Here is a 21,348-nt window from a genome sequence, read left to right as displayed (position 1 = left end):
GAGGCGACCCGGAGTGCTGCCCGGCGGGCCGCGCTGCCGCCCGGTCCGGACGAGGCTTTTAATCAGTCACCGGCTGGTTACGGGTCGCGGCTCCGGGGCCCCCGGGCTCCATCCTTCGGCCCAGCCACGGCCGCGTCCGGAGGAGGCTCCGCGCCCCGCTTCCTTCCTGCTCCGCCGCAGCTCAGCACGCCGAGGGACCCCTCCCCCGACCGCTCCTCGGCGGCGCGCTCTGCCCACCCGGAAGCCCCCCACCCCGGGCACCCCAGAAAACGCCCGGACCCTCGAGACCCGCTCCGCCTCGCAGCAAACTGTGCTGCAGCGCCCTCCCCGCCACTGCCGTGCGTGTACCTCTTGGTAGGATGTGGAGAGCTCCTGGCGGATCATGGCCCTGACCGGAGCTAAGGCACAGCTAAGCCCGCTCGAGTTCGCGACAGGCAGCTCCCACAGAACCGCCACCGCAGCCCGGAGATCCGCCGGCTCTCGGCGGCGACGCGAAACCTGTTCGGAGGGAGGAGCGGCTTCGGGACCAAGGCGGAGCCGCACTCGGCGCATGCGCCTCGCGCCCCACGGGAGCCGGAGCCGCGAAAGGCCTGCTGGAAAGTGTAGTTCTGGGCGGGGGACGGTTCTGTTCAGTCGCTCAGTGGTGTCCGACTCTGCGACCCCATCGACCGCAGCACACCAGGCCTCCCTGTCCATCATCAACTCCCAGAATTTATCCAAACTCTTGTCCATTGAGTTGGTGATGCCATCCAACCATCTCATCCTCTGTTGTCCCCTTCTCCTCCTGCCTTCAATCTTTCCCAGCATCAGGCTCTTTCCTAATGAGCCAGCTCTTCGCATCAGGTGGCCAATGTATTGGAGTTTCAGCCTCAGCATCAGTCCTTCCAATGAATATTCAGGACTGATTTCCTTTAGGATGGACTGGTTGGATCTCCTTGCAGTCCAAGGGACTCTCAAGAGTCTTCTCCAACACCACAGTTCAAAACCCTCAGTTCTTCGGCTCTTAGCTTTCTTTATAATCCAACTCTCACATCCATACATGACTACTGGAAAAACTATAAATTTGACTAGACGAACCTTTGTTGGCATAGTAATGTCTCTGCTTTTTAATAAAGCAGGTTGATCATAACTGTTTTTCCCAAGGAGCAAGCGTCTTTTAATTTCCTGGCTACAGTCACTATCTGGAGTGATTTGGAGCCCCCCAAAATAAGATCTGTCACCGTTTCCATTGTTTCCCCATCTATTTGCCATGAAGTGATGGAACCAGATGCAGGGGACAGCGCTCCGCTTTCCTGGGACAGCGATGCCTGCGGGTTACCCAGAGCCACGCACATGCTTTCCTCCTCTCTTACTTCCTCTCTTTATTGGAGGGGGAAGGACGGAGAAGATGAGTGGAAAGTGGAACAAAGGGGCCAAGTCAGACGGGTAGGAGATCCTAATCTATAATTGCAAGAGGAAGCCTAGCCTGGTGGTTTATAACTGTTGTAAATATCTGCAGAGCAATTTGTTACCGAGCAAGTTCACGGCCATTATGCCTTTTATCCCAGGAGGAACCCGGTAAGGAGGGCATTTTTCTTTCTGTTTTACAGATGAGGAAACTGAGGTACTTAGTTTCAGAAAGGATTAGAGAAAGCCATGAACAAATGAAGATCATTTAACCCAGAGACAAGTGACAGAACCCAGTTCTTTCATTATTGCTGGGCCAGACCCTTGGAGTCAGGACCTCTAGCTCCTCATCCTGGCTCTCTGCCCCTATCCCGCAGGTCTGAGCTGTCCTCTGTTCGCCTTAGAATGCAACTGCTAAACGCCACCTGCTTCCTAGATCCTTCTTTGAATCAAAATAGGTCATGCAGCAAAACCCAAAGGTGCTGTTTGCAGCAGAAAAAGCCTCCTGCCCTGAATGTGGTGGAAAATTGGGTATTTGCCCTGTAGCCGGGCAGACTCACATCTTCCCCTCCTCCCACTGCCGGAACAGCTGTTCTGTGTGGTGCCCTGGGCTGCTCAGTAGTGCAGCAGATAGAGGTTGCTTATGCCTTGGTGAATGCTTGCTCTGTGTTCCATGCAGCTGCAACTCTACAGACCCCTGCACGTGGCCACTCAGGGCCTCTTCCCTCCTCAGTGGCAACCACCGTAGCACCAGCCACATCAGAGCACCCTGAATCTCCAGAGTATTCCTAGCGGGAGGCCTCCACCACCTCTTCTGACCACTCCATCCCAGCCTAGGCCCTCTCAGTTCAGTTCAGTTGCTTAGTTGTGTCTGACTCTTTGAGACCCCATGGACTGCAGCACGCCCTGCTTCCCTGTCCATCACTAACTCCCCTCTCACATTATTAAATGGGACAATATATATAGCACCTAACACATAATAGGCAATCAGCAAAAAAGTGTTAAGTTTATGAATGGAACACTTATTCCAGCCTTTTCATTTAACAGTTGCTTACCAAAACAAATAGACAATAATAAACAACTCATTAAATGCCTTACTACATTACTACAAGGGGGGTTGATAGAACAAGTCATGCAACCATAGAAATTTAGAACTAGAAGGAACCAGAGAAGTCTAGTTCAGCCTTATCATTTCTCTCTACTCTGTTGGTATGACCAAATTGGAAAATGATGGGTTCCTGCATTTGAAGGAGATACTGATGAATACAATATTTGACATGGTTTAAATAACAGTGTGGTCAGCACTGGGATATAGACATGAATAGGGTACTCCAAAGTCCTTGCTCTCGTGGCTCTTCCATGCTAGAGTCAAGAAACAGACCATGTGCATGTAAATGGAATTTTCTATAGTTGATGTCCCTGAGCGCCGGGGTCCTGCCCCGGTGGAGCCAGGGAATTTGAAGCGTGAACAGCATAGGCGAGGAAAGCTTATTTATTTAGAAATATAAGATTAGATTAAGAAGAAATAGTGTAGCAGGAAAATTTAGTGGAGAAAAGATGCTGAATAACTTGGTTTACGTGGAAAGCCAATAAAGTTCCAGACAAGAAACTTGCACCATCTATGTTAGGCCACCGGCGTCCTCTTGAATAGCAGGGGGTGCCCCACCTTGGGCTCCCTCTCGTGTGGATCTTAGAAGCCAGGGCAAGTAAGTATACATGGCGAGCCTCCGTGCCCCAGATGGGAATTCAGCCAGAAAATAGAGTTAAGAGAAGACACGGGGGAAACCAGTCCAGCAACTGGCCCATCCCCTATTGTCCAGAAAGGCCTTTTATACCTTTTTTTGTACATAGACATCAATGGATAAAATAAAATTATGTAGCATCAGCAGCCCTGACTCTTATCAAAACCAGGCTTTCTTTCTGCATACCTAGTTGTATACACAAGTCTTAGGTGATTTACATCATCTTCTGGCCAGAGGGCCAATTAACATTTTACAGCCCTTTTCTAATAAGGGTTTGTCAACCAGAAGACTTATTTGTCTTGCTCTTCCCAAAGTCTGGTGCCACTCTCAGAAAGTACTAAATAAAATTGCATTCTTATATAGCAAGGACATAAGAGAAGTGCAGTGATATATAACAAAGAAAAGTAATTAACTCAAAAGTCTAGTGTTGCTGACATCAAAGCTACTACATTCCTATTTCTATATCCCTATTACATTGATTAATATCCTTCAGGTGTCTAAAAGATAAAGAATATGGAGGCCTGGCAGCAGTCATTGAGTCAACAGTGAAAACCCATCACCAATATGATTTTTAGCTCTTAGAAAAGGCTCTGCATCTTAAGATGCTTTAAGCTTTGTGCCTCTTGTGGTTGGGGGGCTGTAAACAATCGACAAATTGTAAAAGTCTCTAACTGTCAGGCAAGTTAGAGAGCCATCAGAGGGGTTTGAGCTGAGACACTCCTTTTGCAGGAGACTGTTACCTGAAGCCCTGAGTTAACTCTTTCCAGAGAGTGTCAGAAGAGTGGAAAGCACAGAACAATAAAATCAGGCCGACTCTGGTTTTTGGGGTACATGCTCAGGAAAACTCAGGGGCAACCCCTGAAGCTAGATCACTTCTTTGCGTTTTGTCTGGCTTCCTTCCTCAATACCACTGCCACGGGCAGGATTCCTCCCGCTGGCTCCCAGCACCTGAGTCCTCTCCTCCCATTTCCACATGAGCACACACCAATCAGGCTTTTATGTTCTCCACTCTGCTGAAAGGGTGCTGATTAAGGTTTGACCTCTGAGTTGTCAAATCAGACGGCCATTTTCCCATCCTCCTCTCTCTTGATCTATCGACTACATTGGCCTAGCTCTTCCACCCTCCTCCTTGTACACTTTCTTCCTCTGGCTTCAGGACACCACGTATTCCCATTTTGCCTCTCACCTCACTTGCTGCTCCTTCTCAAGACTTCTTTTTGCTGATTTCTCCTTATCCCCTCAACTCTACAGGATGGCCTTCCTCAAGCTAGGTCTTTGATCTTCCTTCTCACTCCCAAGGAACTAATAAAGTGGTCTCTTGTAGTCTCATGGCTTGAATTACCACCTATACCCTGCAAATTCCTGTTATGGAAGTCGGGTTCTCCCAAAAGGTACGTGGAAGTCCTAACCCCTGGTATCCCAGAATGTAACCTTACTTGGAAATAGGATTGTGGCAGATGTCATTAGTCAAGACAAGGTCGTGCTAAGCAAGGCAATCCCTTCATCTATTGTAACTCGTGACCTTACAAGGTGATGGAAGAGGATATTAAGATACACACACCGGGAGAATGCCCGATGCAGCTGTAGATGGAGGCCAGGCTCCATCCTTAGCCTGGCAATGGGCAGCATCCCAACGATTGTCAGCCACCACCAGAGGCTGCTGCTGCTGCTGCTAAGTCACTTCAGTCATGTCCGACTCTGTGCGACCCCATAGACGGCAGCCTACCGTCCCTGGGCTCCTCCGTCCCTGGGATTCTCCAGGCAAGAACACTGGAGTGGGTTGCCATTTCCTTCTCCACCACCAGAGGCTAAGAAGAGACAATTAAGGATTCTATCTAAAGTCTTGGAGGGAGCATGATCTAGCTGACACCTTGATTTCGGACTTCTAGCCTCCAGAAGGAGAAGGCAATGGCAACCCACTCTAGTACTCTTACCTGGAAAATCCCAAGGACGGAGGAGCCTGGTAGACTGCAGTCCATGGGGTCGCGAAGAGTTGGACATGACTGAGCGACTTCACTTTCACTTTTCACTTTCATGCATTGGAGAAGGAAATGGCAACCCACTCCAATGTTCTTGCCTGGAGAATCCCAGGGACGGGGAAGCCTGGTGGGCTGCCGTCTATGGGGTCACACAGGATCAGACACAACTGAAGTGACTTACCAGCAGCAGCAGCAGCAGCAGCAGCCTCCAGAATCGTGATAGGATACATTTCTGTTATTTTAAGCAACCAAGTCTGTGGCATTTTGATATAGCAGCCTTAGGAACAGAGCACAACTCTAGTGTGAATTTTTTATTCCAAGTGAATTCAAATGCGTATCTCCAACCTCCAGCTATCCCCTGAGCCCAGGCTCACCCGTCTGGGTGCCTAAGCAACTTCTTCACTGGATGTCCACCTGGCAACAGCAGAGGGTAGCTGTGACCAAACTGCCTGGTTCTAAGTCTTGGTTCTGCCACTTACTGAATGGGAACTTTATTTAATCTTTCTGTGCATCCACTACCTGCCATGAAAACTAGGAATATTAATACCTATCCCTACAGCTCTGAGAGGATTAACTGAGTCATCAGTTGGAAAGTACTTGGAATGCCACCAGGCACACTGTAAGGATATGGTGTGTTAGTGTCAGTGGTTACTGCAAGCTTTAAGTGGAACTATTGATCTTCCTATCCCAAACCCACTCCCCTCTCAGGCTTCCTCAGTGTCATAAACTCCATCTTCCCATTTCCTTTGGTCAAACTCTGGAGTCATCCTTGGTTCTTTTCTTCCTCTTACACTCCACATCTAAATCAGCAAATCCTGCTGGCTCTACTGTATTCAGAATGTGGCCCCTTTTCATCACCTCTGTCATCACCATCGTGGTACACACCACTAGCATTTCTCGTAGGTTATTTTCAGTTGCCTCCTAGCTGGCCCTCTCTATTCCCACCCTGGCTACAACCATGGCCAGTTCCCAACACAGCAGTCAGGGAGAGCCTGCTAGACAAAGGCAGATCATGTCACTCCTCTGCGTCGCCTCCTCCAAAGCCAGAGTCCTGACAGGGACCTATCAGGCGCTATAGGATCTGTCCTGCAATGCCTACCTCGTCTGTTTTTCCTCCCCTCTCTCTCTCTCTCTCCTCATCTTAACATGCTGAGCACTAGAGACTGGCAGTGGCTGCTCCCTGTTCTGGGACTGCTCTAATCCTGGGAGCTCTATGACCCACTTCCTCACTGCCTTCAGGTCTTTCTCCCAATATCTCCTTATCTATATCAGTATCACCTCCTCTGAGCACCCTGTTAAAACAGCGAACCCCACTGCCAGCTCATCCCCCTATGCAGCTTTACTTTTTGCCCTAGTATGTACCACCTTCTGAGTTTCTTATATTGGGTTTGAAAATTTGAATATTTCCTGCTATATCAGTAAACAAGAATGCAAGGATGTCATAGTCATCAGCCATTCCAGCTCTCCCAAATGAGCCAGTAAGCTCTAAGGGAACTCAGGAAAGAGAAGAATGTCTGCCATCTAGGAGCCATCATACTGCAGCCTCTTCCTACGGTAAACCTTGAGGAAAGAAAGCATAGGACATGAAAATACCGAAAATGGCCCCAAATAGCTGAGGTGCATATGAAAGGAATGATTTCAGTGAGCCCAGATCTTGCATCTTCCCATACATAGAAAAGAGCTATATTCCTTAATTGGGTTATCTGCCTTTCTTTAATTAACAATCATCTTTTGATGTTCAGACTACCTGCCCTTTGTTGCAAAACTTCCATATAACCTGGCTCCTCCCCTCGCCTCCTCAAAGCAGCTGTCCCAGGGTCACTTGAGATGCTATCTCCTGGGCTGGAAGTCCTAAAAAGTCCCACCAAATAAAACATAACTCAACTTTTAGGTTGTGAGTACTTTTAAGTCAACAGGATTTTTCTGTACCAGCTTCCGGAAAAACCCGTACGAACTTTTAGGCCACCAATATTTTCAGCCTCCTTGTACTGTTTCAGCTCCTTGAATATGAGGTGCTTACGTGTTTGGCTCATTTCTGTGTCCCAGGGCCTCCAACAAGGATATGATTGGCAGTTGCTGGTACCCAGAGTACTTGAATAAAGAAATGAACAAAGTAATTGCACATAGTGACCAGAGGTCTAAATAAAGGAAAAGAGAATATGGGATGGCATAGTGAGTGCCAGGGTGGCTGTGGGAGGAGGTGCTGATCATGGGGAGTCCAGAAAGGCCTCAAGATGGTAGATTCCTGTGAGTTGAGACCTGAGTGACAAGAGGGTCATGATGACCTGCGCCCCTAGCCCATGAGGACTTGTACCCCAGTACAGAGGCCCAGGTTGGGACCCAAACAGAAGGCGGTGTGGCTGGAGGGGGCTGATGGAGGGGCCCTTAGGAGACAGTCAGATGGCTGCAGGAAGGAAGCTGATTCTGACTCCTGTGTTGGAAACTGTTTCTTTGACTTGCTTTTGTTGTTATACTTCCTGGCTTTCCTGGAGGACACTGCCCCCTCTGCCTGACTATAAACTAAAGTGCTTTTGTTCAGCTCCTGGAGTGATGGTTTGTCCCTGCCCATCTGAGAACAGAAGAGATTAACACACCTGTTCCAAAGGCTGGCCACTCCCTTGGAGATGTTTTGCAATACTGTAGACCCAGTAGAACTATACAAAAAAGATCTTCATGACCAAGATAATCACAATGGTGTGATCACTCACCTAGAGCCAGGCATCCTGGAATGTGAAGTCAAGTGGGCCTTAGAAAGCATCACTACGAACAAAGCTAGTGGAGGTGATGGAATTCCAGTTGAGCTGTTTCAAATCCTGAAAGATGATGCTGTGAAAGTGCTGCACTCAATATGCCAGCAAATTTGGAAAACTCAGCAGTGGCCACAGGACTGGAAAAGGCCAGTTTTCATTCCATTCCCAAAGAAAGGCAATGCCAAAGAATGCTCAAACTACCGCACAATTGCACTCATCTCACATGCTAGTAAAGTAATGCTCAAAATTCTCCAAGCCAGGTTTCATCAGTACGTGAACTGTGAACTTCCAGATATTCAAGCTGGTTTTAGAAAAGGCAGGGGAACCAGAGATCAAATTGCCAATATCCGCTGGATCATGGAAAAAGCAAGAGAGTTCCAGAAAAACATCTATTTCTGCTTTATTGACTATGCCAAAGCCTTTGACTGTGTGGATCGCAATAAACTGTGGAAAATTCTGAAAGAGATGGGAATGCCAGACCACCTGACCTGCCTCTTGAGAAACCTAAATGCAGGTCAGGAAGCAACAGTTAGAACTGGACATGGAGCAACAGACTGGTTCCAAATAGGAAAAGGAGTACGTCAAGGCTGTATATTGTCACCCTGCTTATTTAACTTCTATGCAGAGTACATCATGAGAAACACTGGGCTGGAAGAAGCACAAGCTGGAATCAAGATTGCCGGGAGAAATATCAATAACCTCAGATATGCAGATGACACCACCCTTATGGCAGAAAGTGAAGAGGAACTAAAAAGCCTCTTGAAAGTGAAAGAAGAGAGTGAAAAAGTTGTCTTAAAGCTCAACATTCAGAAAACGAAGATCATGGCATCTGGTCCCATCAGTTCATGGGAAATAGATGGGGAAACAGTGGAAACAGTGGCAGACTTTATTTTGGGGGGCTCCAAAATCACTGCAGATGGTGACTGTAGCCATGAAATTAAGAGATGCTTATTCCTTGGAAGAAAAGTTATGACCAACCTAGATAGCATAGCATATTGAAAAGCAGAGCCATTAGTTTTCCAACAAAGGTGTCTAGTCAAGGCTATGGTTTTTCCAGTGGTCATGTATGGATGTGAGAGTTGGACTGTGAAGAAAGCTGAGAGCCCAAGAATTGATGGTTTTGAACTGTGGTGTTGGAGAAGACTCTTGGGAGTCCCTTGGACTGCAAGGAGATCTAACCAGTCCATTCTGAAGGAGATCAGCCCTGGGATTTCTTTGGAGGAAATGATGCTGAAGCTGAAACTCCAGTACTTTGGCCACCTCATGGGAAGAGTTGACTCATTGGAAAAGACTCTGATGCTGGGAGGGATTGGGGGCAGGAGGAGAAGGGGACGACAGAGGATGAGATGGCTGGATGGCGTCACTGACTCAATGGACGTGAGTGTGAGTGAACTCCAGGAGTTGGTGATGGACAGGGAGGCCTGGCGTGCTGCGATTCATGGGGTCGCAAACAGTTGGACACGACTGAGCGACTGAACTGAACTGAGACCCTTTCACTTTACTTCCCCATTGCCTCTCCCTCTCTGTTCTGCCTTTGACTTTAGTTCCTCATTGCTTCTTTCTGTTAGGTAGTTAGAATAGGAGGAGTCCAAAATGGCGGTGGCTAAAAGACAAGGAAGGGAAAAGCCTGCAAAAATAGAACAAAGGAAAGTCAAAGGAAGGTCCGAGGACCGGACAGGCAGAACAGCAGTCCTGGCTAAGCCCAATTTGCATAGGGCAGGCCCAGGGGGAAGAAAAAAACATATAAAAAGAGGAGCCAAAGGGCTCTCTCTCCCCCCACTCCCACCCCGTCCCCGCGTGCATACACTTTTTGTTTCTCTCTCTCCTGCGCACTGGAGCGTTCTTCTCTTTGCATCTTTGGATCGACGTGCCATCACGCCTCGAAGATGGATTTTCCTGCTATTATCTAAATAAAATAGAGCTGTAACACTGATTTGTCTAAGAGCCATAACATGGTCCGTGTGAGACCCGAGAGCTATAACACAGTCTGTCCAAGACCCGAGAGCTGTGACACGCCGAGGGGGGCTTTAATTTCCGTCACTCCAAATCTTTGTTGTGACGAGACAGAACTGAGGAGCGTACACCCACCTGACACTTCTCTCTGATCTACAAAAGAACCTGGCATCCAGACCCCAATAAGATGGTTATCTTGAGGTGCTAGCCTGCCATCTTCTCGGTCTGCTGGCTCCGACTAAAGTCTCTTCCATGCCTCAATCTCTGGTCTCTCAGATTCATTGGCCTGTTGTGCAGTGAGCCAAGAGAGCTTGGACTTGGTAACAAGATGAGCGGGTAGAAGCCAGGTCGGTGGAGGCTGGGTTGGGCTGATCCTGGGCTTATTTGCTCTCAGATCCCATTCTTGCCTCTCCTGCTCTGGGTTACAGGGACTGGTCCTGAAGGCTGGGTTTCCACTGGGCTCAGCCAAGAGGAAGCTCTGCTGGAAGCCTGGAGCAGAACTGGGCCAATGGGAAGCCGCGGTTTTTCTCTCCCTTGTGCTCTGCCCTAGCAGCTTCCCTTCCACAGCTCTAGCCCCGAGGCAAACGCTGTGTGTGTGTGTGTGTGTGTGTGTGTGTGTGTGTGTGCACGCGTGGTTCTAGCTTCAGTCAGGTGACGCAGGCTCCTAAGCTCTAAGACACTCCCGGATGTTACCAATCTTCCTGTTTTGCTAATCTCTGGGCTCCCTCAGGGTTGCTTCTTAGCCTCTTCCATTACCTATATAACCAACTCCCTACAGCACAGCCATAGAGTAGTTTCTGTTTTCCTTGAAGGTAACTGATTCATTTGGGAAAACAAATCTGGGTTCAAGTAGAAATCTCTCGAATTTCAAGTAGAAATCTCTTCAATCTGGGAAGAGCCATCAGGAGGAGGCCTGGAGAAATCCAAGGGCATGTGAACATGCTATTCCATTATAGACTCACACTCAGCGTCTCTGGGACGGGGAAGCTAGATCTGATCAGTAGAAATTATAGGGAGTTTCCTTGGGCCCAAAGCAGTTCTTAATAACACAATTGTAGGGAGAGAAAAGGGCTCAAGTAGAGATGCTGCACCCTGTATGCCAAGGAACAGGATGCATCAGGAAAAGGGTGATATTCTAAGGGCTTAGCAGGGCCTCTTCCTACCTGGAGACCTGGTGACACGGTGTAACGTGGATATTGCACAGCTTACGCAGCTTTTCACACCTGCATCACTTTTAGTTTCAGCACAGTCCTATCTAGGAGGTGGGCTGATATGTTACTGATGTGGAAATTAAGATTCAGATGGTTTGTGGACAGGTCTTGTTTAGGCTGCTCTGTAATCAAAGTCCACTCTGTTGAAGAAGTACAGGGCTGAGAACTTGGTACAATCAGGGAAGGGAAGTATAGACGGGTGGTCAGGGGCAGACTCTGGGACATAGGGCCAGTGCTTGAATCTTAGCTCTTCCACCTACTGTGTGATGTTGAGCAAGGCACTTAAGGTCTGTGCAGTTAAATTTCATCATTTGTAAAATGGGTGATAATAACAGCTCTTACTTACTACATGGAATAGGATTCCCTCATAGCTCAGTCAGTAAAGAATCTGCCTGCAATGCAGGAAACCCTGGTTTGATTCCTGGGTCTGGAAGATGCCCTGGAGAAGAAAACGGCAACTCACTCTAGTATTTTTGCCTGAGAAATCCCATGGACAGAGGAGCTTCATAGAGTTACAGTGAGGATTAAATGAGCTAATACACGTAAAAGTGCTTAGTACACAGCACGCCCGTCTTTGGTGGCTGGTTCTCCCAACCACAAAATGTTGGCAAGCCTCAAGAACTCAGTCCTTGTTCCTGCCTCTTTTCAATCTACATGCCCTTCCTGATGATCTCATCCATTCCGTGGCTTTAAATACAAACTAAATGCCAAGGGTTCCAAATTTTCTCTCTCTTGCCTGAGCTCTCCCTCTAATTCCAGATTCATACAGCCAACGGTCTATTTGATACTTCCACCTGGCTGTCTAAGTGTTCTCAGAGTGAACAAGCCTGATCTTGATCTTCACCCAAACCTGCTCCTCCTACTGTCTCTCCTTATCTCAATAAGTGGAGACTCCATCCTTCAGCTGCCCAGGCCAAAAACCCTTGGGGTCATCCTTGGCTCCTCTCTGTCTCTCAGACCCCATGTCTCATCTGTCAGCAAATCTTGTGAGCCACACATGCAAAACAAATCCGTGACCCACCCACTTCTCATCACCTCCCTTGATGGGCCAAAGCACCAACATCTCTCGCCTGGATTATAACAGTAGCTTCCACTTCTGTCTTTTCTCCCCACAGGAGTCAAAGTCATTCCATAAACATTTTAACTCATTCCTCTGTTCCATTCACTCAACCTAAAAGCCAAAGTCATTAAAAAAAAAAAAGCTGGGAGGTCCCACAAGATCTGCCCCTTGCCTCCAGCTCCCTGTACCCCCTTACCCCACAACCTCACTGTCTACCCTTCTTCCCTCCTTGCTGTACCTCCAACAAGCAGGACACTCTCCTTCCTCAGCATTTCTGTAGTTTCCCCTTTGTAAGGATTGCTCCCCGCGCCCCCGAGCTACCTCCCTCATTTCCCATAGTGCGCATGTGTGTTCCTCAGTCTTGTCCGACTCTTTGCGACCCCATGGACTGTAGCCTGCTAGGCTCCTCTGTCCATGGAATTCTCCAGGTAAGAATACTGGAGGGGGTTGCCATTTCCTTGCCAGGGGATTTTCCCCACCCGGGGATCAAACCCAGGTCTCCTGCACTGCAGGTGGATTCTTTACCATCTGGGCATATGTCCTCTAGACGTTTATACAAATACCGTCTTCCCTGGGGCTTTCCCCCCTCAGCCTATTTAAAATCCCAATTCCCAACGCTCCCTATTCAGTTGCCCATGTTTTCCCCCCTCTCTAGCATCCATCACCACCTCACACTACTTTTGTCTATTTCACCCATAGAACGTAGACTCCATTGGGCGTGGATCTGCCTTCTTCAGCAATGTGTCTCCAGTGACCTGGTATGTGGAAACCCTCAAAAAGCATTTGCTGAATAAATTAATGAAGACATCCTTGCACAAATGTTCAGTTTAGTTCAGTTCAGTTCAGTCACTCAGTCGTGTCCGACTCTGCAACCCCATGAACTACAGCACACCAAGGCCTCCCTGTCCATCACCGACTCCCAGAGTTCACTCAGACTCACGTCCATCGAGTCAGTAATGACATCCAGCCATCTCATCCTTTGTTGTCCCCTTCTCCTCCTGCCCCCAATCCTTCCCAGCATCAGAGTCTTTTCCAATGAGTCAACTCTTCACATGAGGTGGCCAAAGTATTGGAGTTTCAGCTTCAGCATGAGTCCTTCCAAAGAACATCCAGGACTGATCTCCTTCAGGATGGATTGGCTGGATCTCCTTGCAGTCCAAGGGACTCTCAAGAGTCTTCTCCAACACCACAGTTCAAAAGCATCAATTCTTCGGCACTCAGCTTTCTTCACAGTCCAACTCTCACATCCATACATGACCACGGGAAAAACCATAGCCTTGACTAGACAGACCTTTGTTGGCAAGGTAATGTCTCTGCTTTTGAATATGCTATCTAGGTTGGTCATAACTTTTCTTCCAAGGAGTATGCGTCTTTTAATTTCATGGCTGCAATCACCATCAACAATGATTTTGGAGCCCAAAAAACAAAGTCAGCCACTGTTTCCACTGTTTCCCCATCTATTTCCCATGTTAGCTATTATTATTTCAGGGTATGTCTTTGATGTGCCCCACCTTTGCAAAAATCCTTTGGAGACCCGAAATTTAAACACAACTGGGAAGAAAAAAGTCAGCCCAAAGTAAAAATGAATTAAGAAAGTTGGGGTCCTAGGTTATAAATACATCTTCCTCGGTGCTGGAATGCTGGGCTGAGTCAACCCTGTAATCTTAACACAAGGGACTGCTGCGACACGTGCCACTCTTTGGCGAAATTTTCAGTCTGTAGTTTGTAGACCCCAGCACCCCAGCTCCAAGTATCCGGTCTCGGGGTTCGGGTGGCCGAGCGCGGGACGCCGCCCGCGGGAGGCACGGAGTCCGGCTGTCGGCTCCAGGCTCGCGGGCCTCCCGGCCACTGGGCCGGCGCGCGCGGGGGCGGAGCTCCGGGGCCGCGGGGCGGGCGCGCTCGGGCTCCGCCGCCTAGGCCGCCCCTGGCCGGGCTCGGCGCGCTCACCATGGCGGGCCCCGCGCCCGGGCGGCGGCTGGTCGCGCTGGCCCTGATCGTGGCGCTGGCCGCGGGGTTCCCCGCAGCCCGGGCCGGGCAGGCGCCGCGTCCCGCCGAGCGAGGTCCCCCGGTGCGGCTCTTCACGGAGGAGGAGCTGGCCCGCTACGGCGGGGAGGAGGTGAGCGCGGGCCGGGAGACTGGGCCGAGTCTAGCCAAGCGGAGACGGGGGCAGAGACCCCCCGGGAGGCCGCGGAGCGCGGGAGAGATCTCGGGGTGCGGGGGGGCCAGGCGCAGGCCTCGGGGAGCGCCTCCTCCCGGAGTCCCGTCCCCGAGCGGGGCGCGAGGCCTGCCCGGACCCCTCTGTCCAGGCCTGATCGCCGCCTGGGGGCACGGGGAGGTCCCCAGCCGTCGGGGCGCCTGGCTCCTGGCTTCCCGGGCCGGAACAGCCACCCCGCGCCTCTCACTCTCTCTCTTTCCTGGAGCTGTTTCCTTGAGACGCATTTTGACTCAGTCAGTACAGGAAACGGAGAAACTTTTTTGTTTTCAGTGTGAGCATCAGTTGGGGACAGACAGTTTTGCCTCCTCCCGGGGAGGGAGAGAGGGCAGCAAGGCCTGCCCCTGGGCTAGGCGGGCGTGGGGGCAGGCCCAGGGGTGCTCCAGGCTCTCCCTGCTCTTCTGTCTTCCAGCCTCCGTATTCCCGGACTCCGCAAACTGGCTTTTAGTACTGGTGCTGTTGGGGCTAGACCAGAGCTGTGGGAGCCGGCAGAGGGGGAGATCCAAGGTTAGAAACAGAGATATCCCACCCCGTCAGCCGGTCAGCACTCCAGGATACCGCTCACAGTCACCTGACCATTCTGGTTGGTGGGGCCCAGTGTGATGGCTGTGGAGCCTGCGAACAGGGTGCTGCCCAGGAGAAGGACCATGGGGGCTGGAATTAGGTCAGGAGATGGGGAAGAGTTAGGTGGGGAAATCAGGGAAGGATAGCGTTTCAGAGCAGATAGGAATCAACCTCCTGCTTTTATACTGTGAGCAAAGGGAGGCGTGCCACCGGATAGTGGTAGAAGAAGGAAGCAACCTAATATTCTGTCATTAAAACCCTCTGCTGTGGGCTCCCTAACCCCCAAGTTTAGTAGCCTTAGCGGGCCTAGGTTCACAAGAGGGACTTAGAAACCTGGGCCCTAGGCAATGGTGCTACTGAGAATGCGAAAGGAGGGTGACGAAGATGTGGCAGGATGTTAAAGGACCCCCGTTTGGAGCAACAGGGAATCTGTGCAGGGAAGAGTTAACATTGCAGGCCTGCCATCCTTAGATAGGCCCGCTTGCAAGAGTGGCTCTTGGTGTCTGGATTTCCAGGGTGTTCTGCACTTCCCTAACAGATAAAGGGGGCTCAGTCTGGGCTCTTTGTACAAACTGTGCGTTCATGTTGAACAGTGCTGGGCAGACAGGGCTTGCATGGCAGACCCCCAGTAAAGACCTTGGGCTCTGAAGCTCTCCAGGGCTTCCCTGGGCAGAAACATACATGAGTTACTGCATTTTGTTGCAGGGAAAGAACATGCTCTGTTGACCCCCTCTTGGGAGGGCCAGCCTAAGAAAGTCCACAGGTAGATTCCTCTAGGCTCCTTCTGTGTCCTTTCCCCTTAAGATCCAGCTGTGTATCCTTGCTACATTGCTGTAATAAACTAGCTCTGAGTCCAACTCTGCCAAATTCTCTGAGTCCTTCTCATGAATCTCCAAATCTAGGGGTGATCCTAGGGACCCCCAGCACAGAACCCAAGGGAAGAAAGAGTTCTAAGTTAATAGCATCGCCTTTCACTCTCAGGAGTGTTAACTGTTTGTATAATGCTCATTAGAGCATTAGACGTTTGAATCATATCTGGATTTGAGTCCCTTTGAGCAGCAAATAGCTAAAGTCTCAATTTTTTTTTTTAATCTGTGATACTTGTTATCAGTCAGGGTTCCATCAGAAACAGAACCAGTTAAAAAAATTATCTACGTATGTATGTGTGTGTATCTATTGTATATATATATATACTGGCTGCACCACATGGCATGCACGATCTTAGTTCCCCAACCAGGGAGCAAATCCATGCCCCCTGCAGTGGAAGCTTGGATTCTTAACCACTGGACCACCAGGGAAGTCCCTATATATATATATATATATATATATATATATATATATATATATATTTTTTTTTTTTTTTTTAATTGCAAGAATTGGTTTATGTGATCATGCAGGCTGGCTAGGTAAGTCTGAATTGAATAGGTCAGGGTGTCAGAAAGGGCTGGCGAGAAACCTCTGGGCAGGAACAGATCCTGCAGTCCACTGGTGGTATATTTCTTCCTCCTCAGGGAAGCCTCAAAGGCTCTTAAGGCCTTTCAACTGATAGTATCAGGCTCACCTAGATTATCCAGGATAATCTTCTGTACACAGAGTCAACAGTTGTATATATTAATCGCGTCTACATTAATACCTCTGTACAATACGTAGATAAGTACTGAATAAGGATACTGTCACCGATCCAAATTGACACATAAAACTGGCCATCATATTGGCTATAATAAGAGTTCCTATTCTGTGTGGGGGTTTTGTGAGAATTAAATGAGATGGTGGTGTGCAAAGTGCTTAGCTGAGGCCTGGAGTAGTCTTAGCACAGTAAACCTTAGGCAATCTTAGCTGGTATTAATATTATTATTAGTTTATTACTAAAGATACAAACAAGAGGCTGTATAACAGACCCGTAATCCTCTTATGCAGTTCAGAAATCGAAGAAAAGGAGCTTTGGAAAGCAGAAGGTTTTTTTTAATATCATTTGACAGCGAAACCCTGCCTGATCTGAATGCTTTTCGTAATGGAACCTTGCTGGAGCTACGCAAGTCTATTTATAGACTTTATTTATCCTACTTAGTGTGACTATTCACCTTTATGCTTTACTGTGAAATGCTGATATCCTTGATGACAGGGTGCTTCCTCAGACCCCCGTAGGTGTTCTGGTATGTGCCTCATGACACCTTTCTAAATCTGACAAATTCTGAATTGCAAAACACATCTGACCCCCAAGAGTTTCTGCTGTGGGATGGTGGACCTTGTAAACAAGTCTCTCCGAAACATCTAGCGATGAGTCTCATTTGTATGATAATCATTTTGGATGAGAGCCAGGGCAGACTCTGCTGTCCCAGACTCTGCGGTGCACTTTGTGCTGAGAGCCCGGACTCCCGGCAGGGAGCTGCACAGAATCTTCGGTGGACGCTTCAGATTGGAGATCTCGAAAGACAGGGGTCCCAGCTGCTGGGGTCTTTCACAGAACCTACTGTGTCCTGGGGGGCTTCCCAAGTGGCACTAGTGGTAAAGAACTGGCCTGCCAGCGCAAGAAACACAAGAGATGCGGGTTCGATCCCTGGGTCAGGAAGATCCCCTGGAGGAGGGCATACAACCTACTCCAGTATTCTTGCCTGCAGAATCCTCATGGACAGAGGAGCCTGGCGGGCTACAGTCCAAAGGGACGCATAGTCTGACACGACTGAAGAGACTTAGCATGTTCTGTTTTTCTAGATTCCACATATATGTGTTAATATACAATATCTGTTTTTAACTTAAAATTCCTCCAGAGTCCTTACCTGTCACTTAGGAACTACATTTTATTTTCTGTCCTTCCTTCTGAATACCCACAAATACAGCAAAAAGTAAAATGTAAAACCCATGGTTACAGCTGCAAGGAAACGGCATTGCTTGTATATTTCTAGCACCATAGATGACTTTTTGAAGGACAAACTGGTAAAATATAAAAAGTGATTATGTTGGTCATCTACTTGGGCCCCAGAATTCGATATATTGAAATAGGCCTCAAGGAAATAGCTCAACACATAAGAAAGTAACTTGAAAGGTGTTCATAATGCTGCCGTTATGGTTCTAAGGAATTGGAAACCATCCAGATAAGCCAAAATAGAAGAATAGTAAACAGGTATAGCATAACTAAAATACGATAGAGCTGTTTAAGTGACAGCTGTTTTGGTTATTTCAACACATGACAATGTTTGTATGAACTAATATTACCTATAAGAAGCAAAACATATCGTAGCTCATTTGCACTGATTACATCCACGTGTGGTGAAAATGAGAGGCAATTTAAACCGATTTAAGTAACTTCAATATTCTTTTGAATTTTTATCTGAATAGAGCTGCTTCAGCTCCTGATTTTTCTTTAAAAGAAAGGTATTGCCATAGACTTGTCATGAAGCTTCGTAACTTTTCCCAGGTTTTGTGAGTGGGCGTGCTTCTGCAGGTAGGGTCATATGCTGGCTGAGGACTGGCTGACAACAGCTGCTTTGTAACTTCACCCACCGCCCCTTGCACTGCCCATGATGGGAAAAGACTTTACTAACTTGAGCCAAAAGAGCAGGGCTCTCTGCTTCCTCCTCATACCTTCCCGCTTGCTTTCTAGGAAGATCAGCCCATCTACATGGCAGTCAAGGGGGTGGTGTTCGATGTCACTTCTGGAAAGGGTAAGTGGCTTGCTTTCATGAACCCTTACCTCTGGGGGGCATGATGCCCAAAGTGGGTGCTCTAGGGGTGAGGGAGCAGAGGGAATACGGGCAAGTCCTTTCCCTCCAGAGTGGGTTCATAATTTTTTTTTTTTTTTTTTCTTTTTGGCTGTGTTGTGTGGCCTGCAAAATCTCAATTCCCCGACCAGGGATCAAACCCTCACTAGACTGCCCGGGAAGTCCCTGAGCGCTTTGCCTTTGTCAGTGTGCTTCAGCAGTGTTTCTCTAACAGTATCATGCTCCTGCTCAAAAGTCTTCTGTGGCTCCCTGTTGCCTCTAGAGTCAGAGTCAAACTGAATGATTTGCCTTAGCAAAAACCCTTTACTTAGCAAAGGGTTGAGATCACGGAACATTGTAGAGCTCTTTAATGCCCTTTCGTGTTTTCTGTAATGGAAACTATAGCTGATATCACGGAAGCTGTCTTGTAATGGTTTGTTGTTTATTTGATACCAAGCCAAAGACGTATGGAAATAGACTTGGCTTCCATGAGCATTTAGGCAGACAGAACATTCCTCTTGTTTACATTTTAGATATTTTTAAGAGATTGTTTTCATCTTATATTTTTAAAAAAGTTACCTGTCGGCCCAGCATGTATGATTTATTTCATATTCTGAACTGTGGGACTCAAGCAGATGGCTGGGGTGGCTTGTTGGACTTCCTCTCCTCACTGCCGACCCTCCTCTCAGGCCGGGGTCTCTCTAGGATTGGGGGGGTTATTGAAAGCCCCCGCCCACCCCCTCCTAGCTGCTCTGTGCACACCTGCTCATATCCTCTTCTGTCCTCCCCACTGCAGAGTTTTATGGACGAGGAGCTCCCTACAACGCCTTGACCGGGAAGGACTCCACCAGAGGGGTGGCCAAGATGTCCCTGGACCCTGCAGACCTCACCCATGACACTGTGAGCCAGATTCTGAGCCTCTGTCAGAGTGCCCCACCTCCTTGGCCATGGCCTTCCCCCTGACACACGTGCCCCTGGGCAACAGCAAAGCTTCCTAACTAGTCGGTTCACAGTCCAGTCCATTCCCTCTGATAGCCGGTTGTTAGCCGGTTGTTTTCTTAAAGTAGAGATCTCGCTGTTAACGTTTCTGCTCAAGAATCCTCCATGGCTCCCCACTGCCTGCAGAGTCAAGGCCAGACTCTTGGGCACTTGTGATCAAGCTCAGTGATCCTCACAGTCTGGCTCCCGCCTGCCTTGGCAGTGCCACCCCCCTTACAGTCTGCCCCCGCCACCCCTAGCCCCTGGGTGCTTTGCTCTTCATCTCTGAGACCCACTTCCCAAGCCACTCCTGGTCGCTCAGGGGATGAAGCAGAGGCTCCCGCATGCTCATATTTCTGTGAAGGAGACAACAGCCTTAGCAAAGACCACTTCAGGGTCATCTCAATCATCCTAACAGAAAGGCTGGCATTCACTCCAGTGTCGCTCAGATGAGTCAAACTCTTGAGTGACAACATTACAGAAACAAATTAAGAAATTGTGGAGCGGAGAGGGTGTGCAGATCTATCATGGGGGGAGGGTAGAGAGCGGTGAGAGTCATTCCAGAGAGGAGGTGGCTGCAGACCACACAGGGCGCCCCCCGCACCGCCTGGGAGCTCTCTGGACCCTATCATTCCCATGTCAATCAAACCCCGAAACCTGATGTGGCCCCTGCTTCCCCCATCTCCTCTCCGCCAACACTCATGAGCACACAAAAAAAGTCAGCTGTCCGCGATTTGATTTTCAAGAGGTTTTTCTTTTTTTCTTGCCTGAAGGATATGGGGAGAATAAAGCAGGGAGGAGGTGTGAGAGGCCGGGGCCAAGTCCAATTCATTCATTCCCAACCCTGTGTTTCTCGGGCTTTTCTCCCCAAGACGGGCCTCACGGCCGAGGAGCTGGAATCACTGGATGACGTCTTCACCAGAGTGTACAAAGCCAAATACCCGATCGTTGGCTATACAGCCCGAAGAATCCTCAATGAGGATGGCAGCCCAAACCTGGACTTCAAGCCTGAAGACCAGCCCCACTTCGACATAAAGGATGAGTTCTGATTGGCAGGAGCTTGGCCCTGGGAAGGCGAGGCGGGGAGACCCTCCAACGCAAGATCTCCTGCAAAACAGGCGTTCGCACCCTCTGGTCACCACCGGCTCTGAATAGAGCACGTGTGTCACCTGGAACGCTGAATGGCTCTCATCACCCTTGGTCAAGTGTTCTGTTCACCCAGGTGTCCTGCCTGCACACCAACGGGGAGGTCATGGTGGCCGAGGGGAACGCCTCCTAGGTGTCAGCGGGGGCTTCGTGGGCAGTGGAATTACAAGTGGCCTTGATTTCTTTATATTGTTCTATACTTGTCAGATTTTCTACTGTGGCCCTGTGTACTTTAAGCACCAAAATAAACTTCCTGTTTTCGCAAAAGGAGAATTCTTCCCCGCAGGGCATTTCTTGGAGCCTCATTAGCACCACTTGTCTCTGCTGGCCTGCTTTCTGTCTCCCTGGCAAGCGAGGGGGCCAGGCGGCAGAGGCATCCATGAGATGTGGCAGGAAGGAGGTGCATCAGGAGGAAGGGTGGAGAAGGGGAAGCTGAAACTGTTAGTCGCTCAGTAGTGTCCAGCTCTTTGTGACCCCATGGACTTATCCTGCCAAGTTCCTCTGTCCATGGAGTATTCCAGGCAAGAACATTGGAGTGGATTGCCACGCCTTTCTCCAGGGGATCTTCCCGACCCAGGGATCGAACCCAGGTCTCTCACATTGCACTTTATCATCTGAGCCACCAGGGAACAAGCCACAAAGGAGAAGGGGAAAGGGAGCTATTAAAGG

At 49.1% G+C, this 21,348-nt stretch overlaps 2 protein-coding genes across 4 annotated transcripts in view; one reads left to right on the top strand and one right to left on the bottom strand.

Moving 5' to 3' along the window:
- The window catches only part of PACC1 (proton activated chloride channel 1), a 32,768-nt gene extending 32,303 nt beyond the window's left edge, over positions 1-465 (bottom strand). For all 3 annotated transcript variants that reach the window (XM_068985952.1, XM_068985953.1, XM_068985954.1), the window contains exon 1: positions 349-465. In XM_068985952.1, coding sequence (XP_068842053.1) covers positions 349-384 — 36 coding nt within the window. In that variant the 5' untranslated portion in view covers positions 385-465. The remainder of the gene's footprint in view (positions 1-348) is intronic.
- A 13,564-nt stretch (positions 466-14,029) lies between these two features.
- Positions 14,030-20,906, top strand: NENF (neudesin neurotrophic factor). The gene is made up of 4 exons (XM_068986464.1): positions 14,030-14,197; positions 18,459-18,519; positions 19,352-19,455; positions 20,406-20,906. Exons 1-4 carry the CDS (start codon positions 14,030-14,032, stop codon positions 20,580-20,582), a joined length of 510 nt encoding a protein of 169 aa, XP_068842565.1. The 3' UTR covers positions 20,583-20,906.
- The last annotated feature ends 442 nt before the right edge of the window (positions 20,907-21,348 follow it).

Source organism: Capricornis sumatraensis, chromosome 14, assembly GCF_032405125.1.
Source record: "Capricornis sumatraensis isolate serow.1 chromosome 14, serow.2, whole genome shotgun sequence".
NCBI classification, from domain to species: domain Eukaryota; kingdom Metazoa; phylum Chordata; class Mammalia; order Artiodactyla; family Bovidae; genus Capricornis; species Capricornis sumatraensis.
The sequence above is the reverse complement of the archived record's forward strand: the minus strand, read 5'-3'. Positions and strand labels throughout refer to the sequence as shown.

Excerpts from the sequence above, each read along its gene's own strand:
- NENF (XM_068986464.1), top strand. The coding sequence starts at position 14,030 with ATGGCGGGCCCCGCGCCCGGGCGGCGGCTGGTCGCGCTGGCCCTGATC. Across the intron at positions 18,520-19,351 it reads CGATGTCACTTCTGGAAAGG|AGTTTTATGGACGAGGAGCT; the intron begins GTAAGTGGCTTG and ends TCCCCACTGCAG. Across the intron at positions 19,456-20,405 it reads CAGACCTCACCCATGACACT|ACGGGCCTCACGGCCGAGGA; the intron begins GTGAGCCAGATT and ends TTTCTCCCCAAG.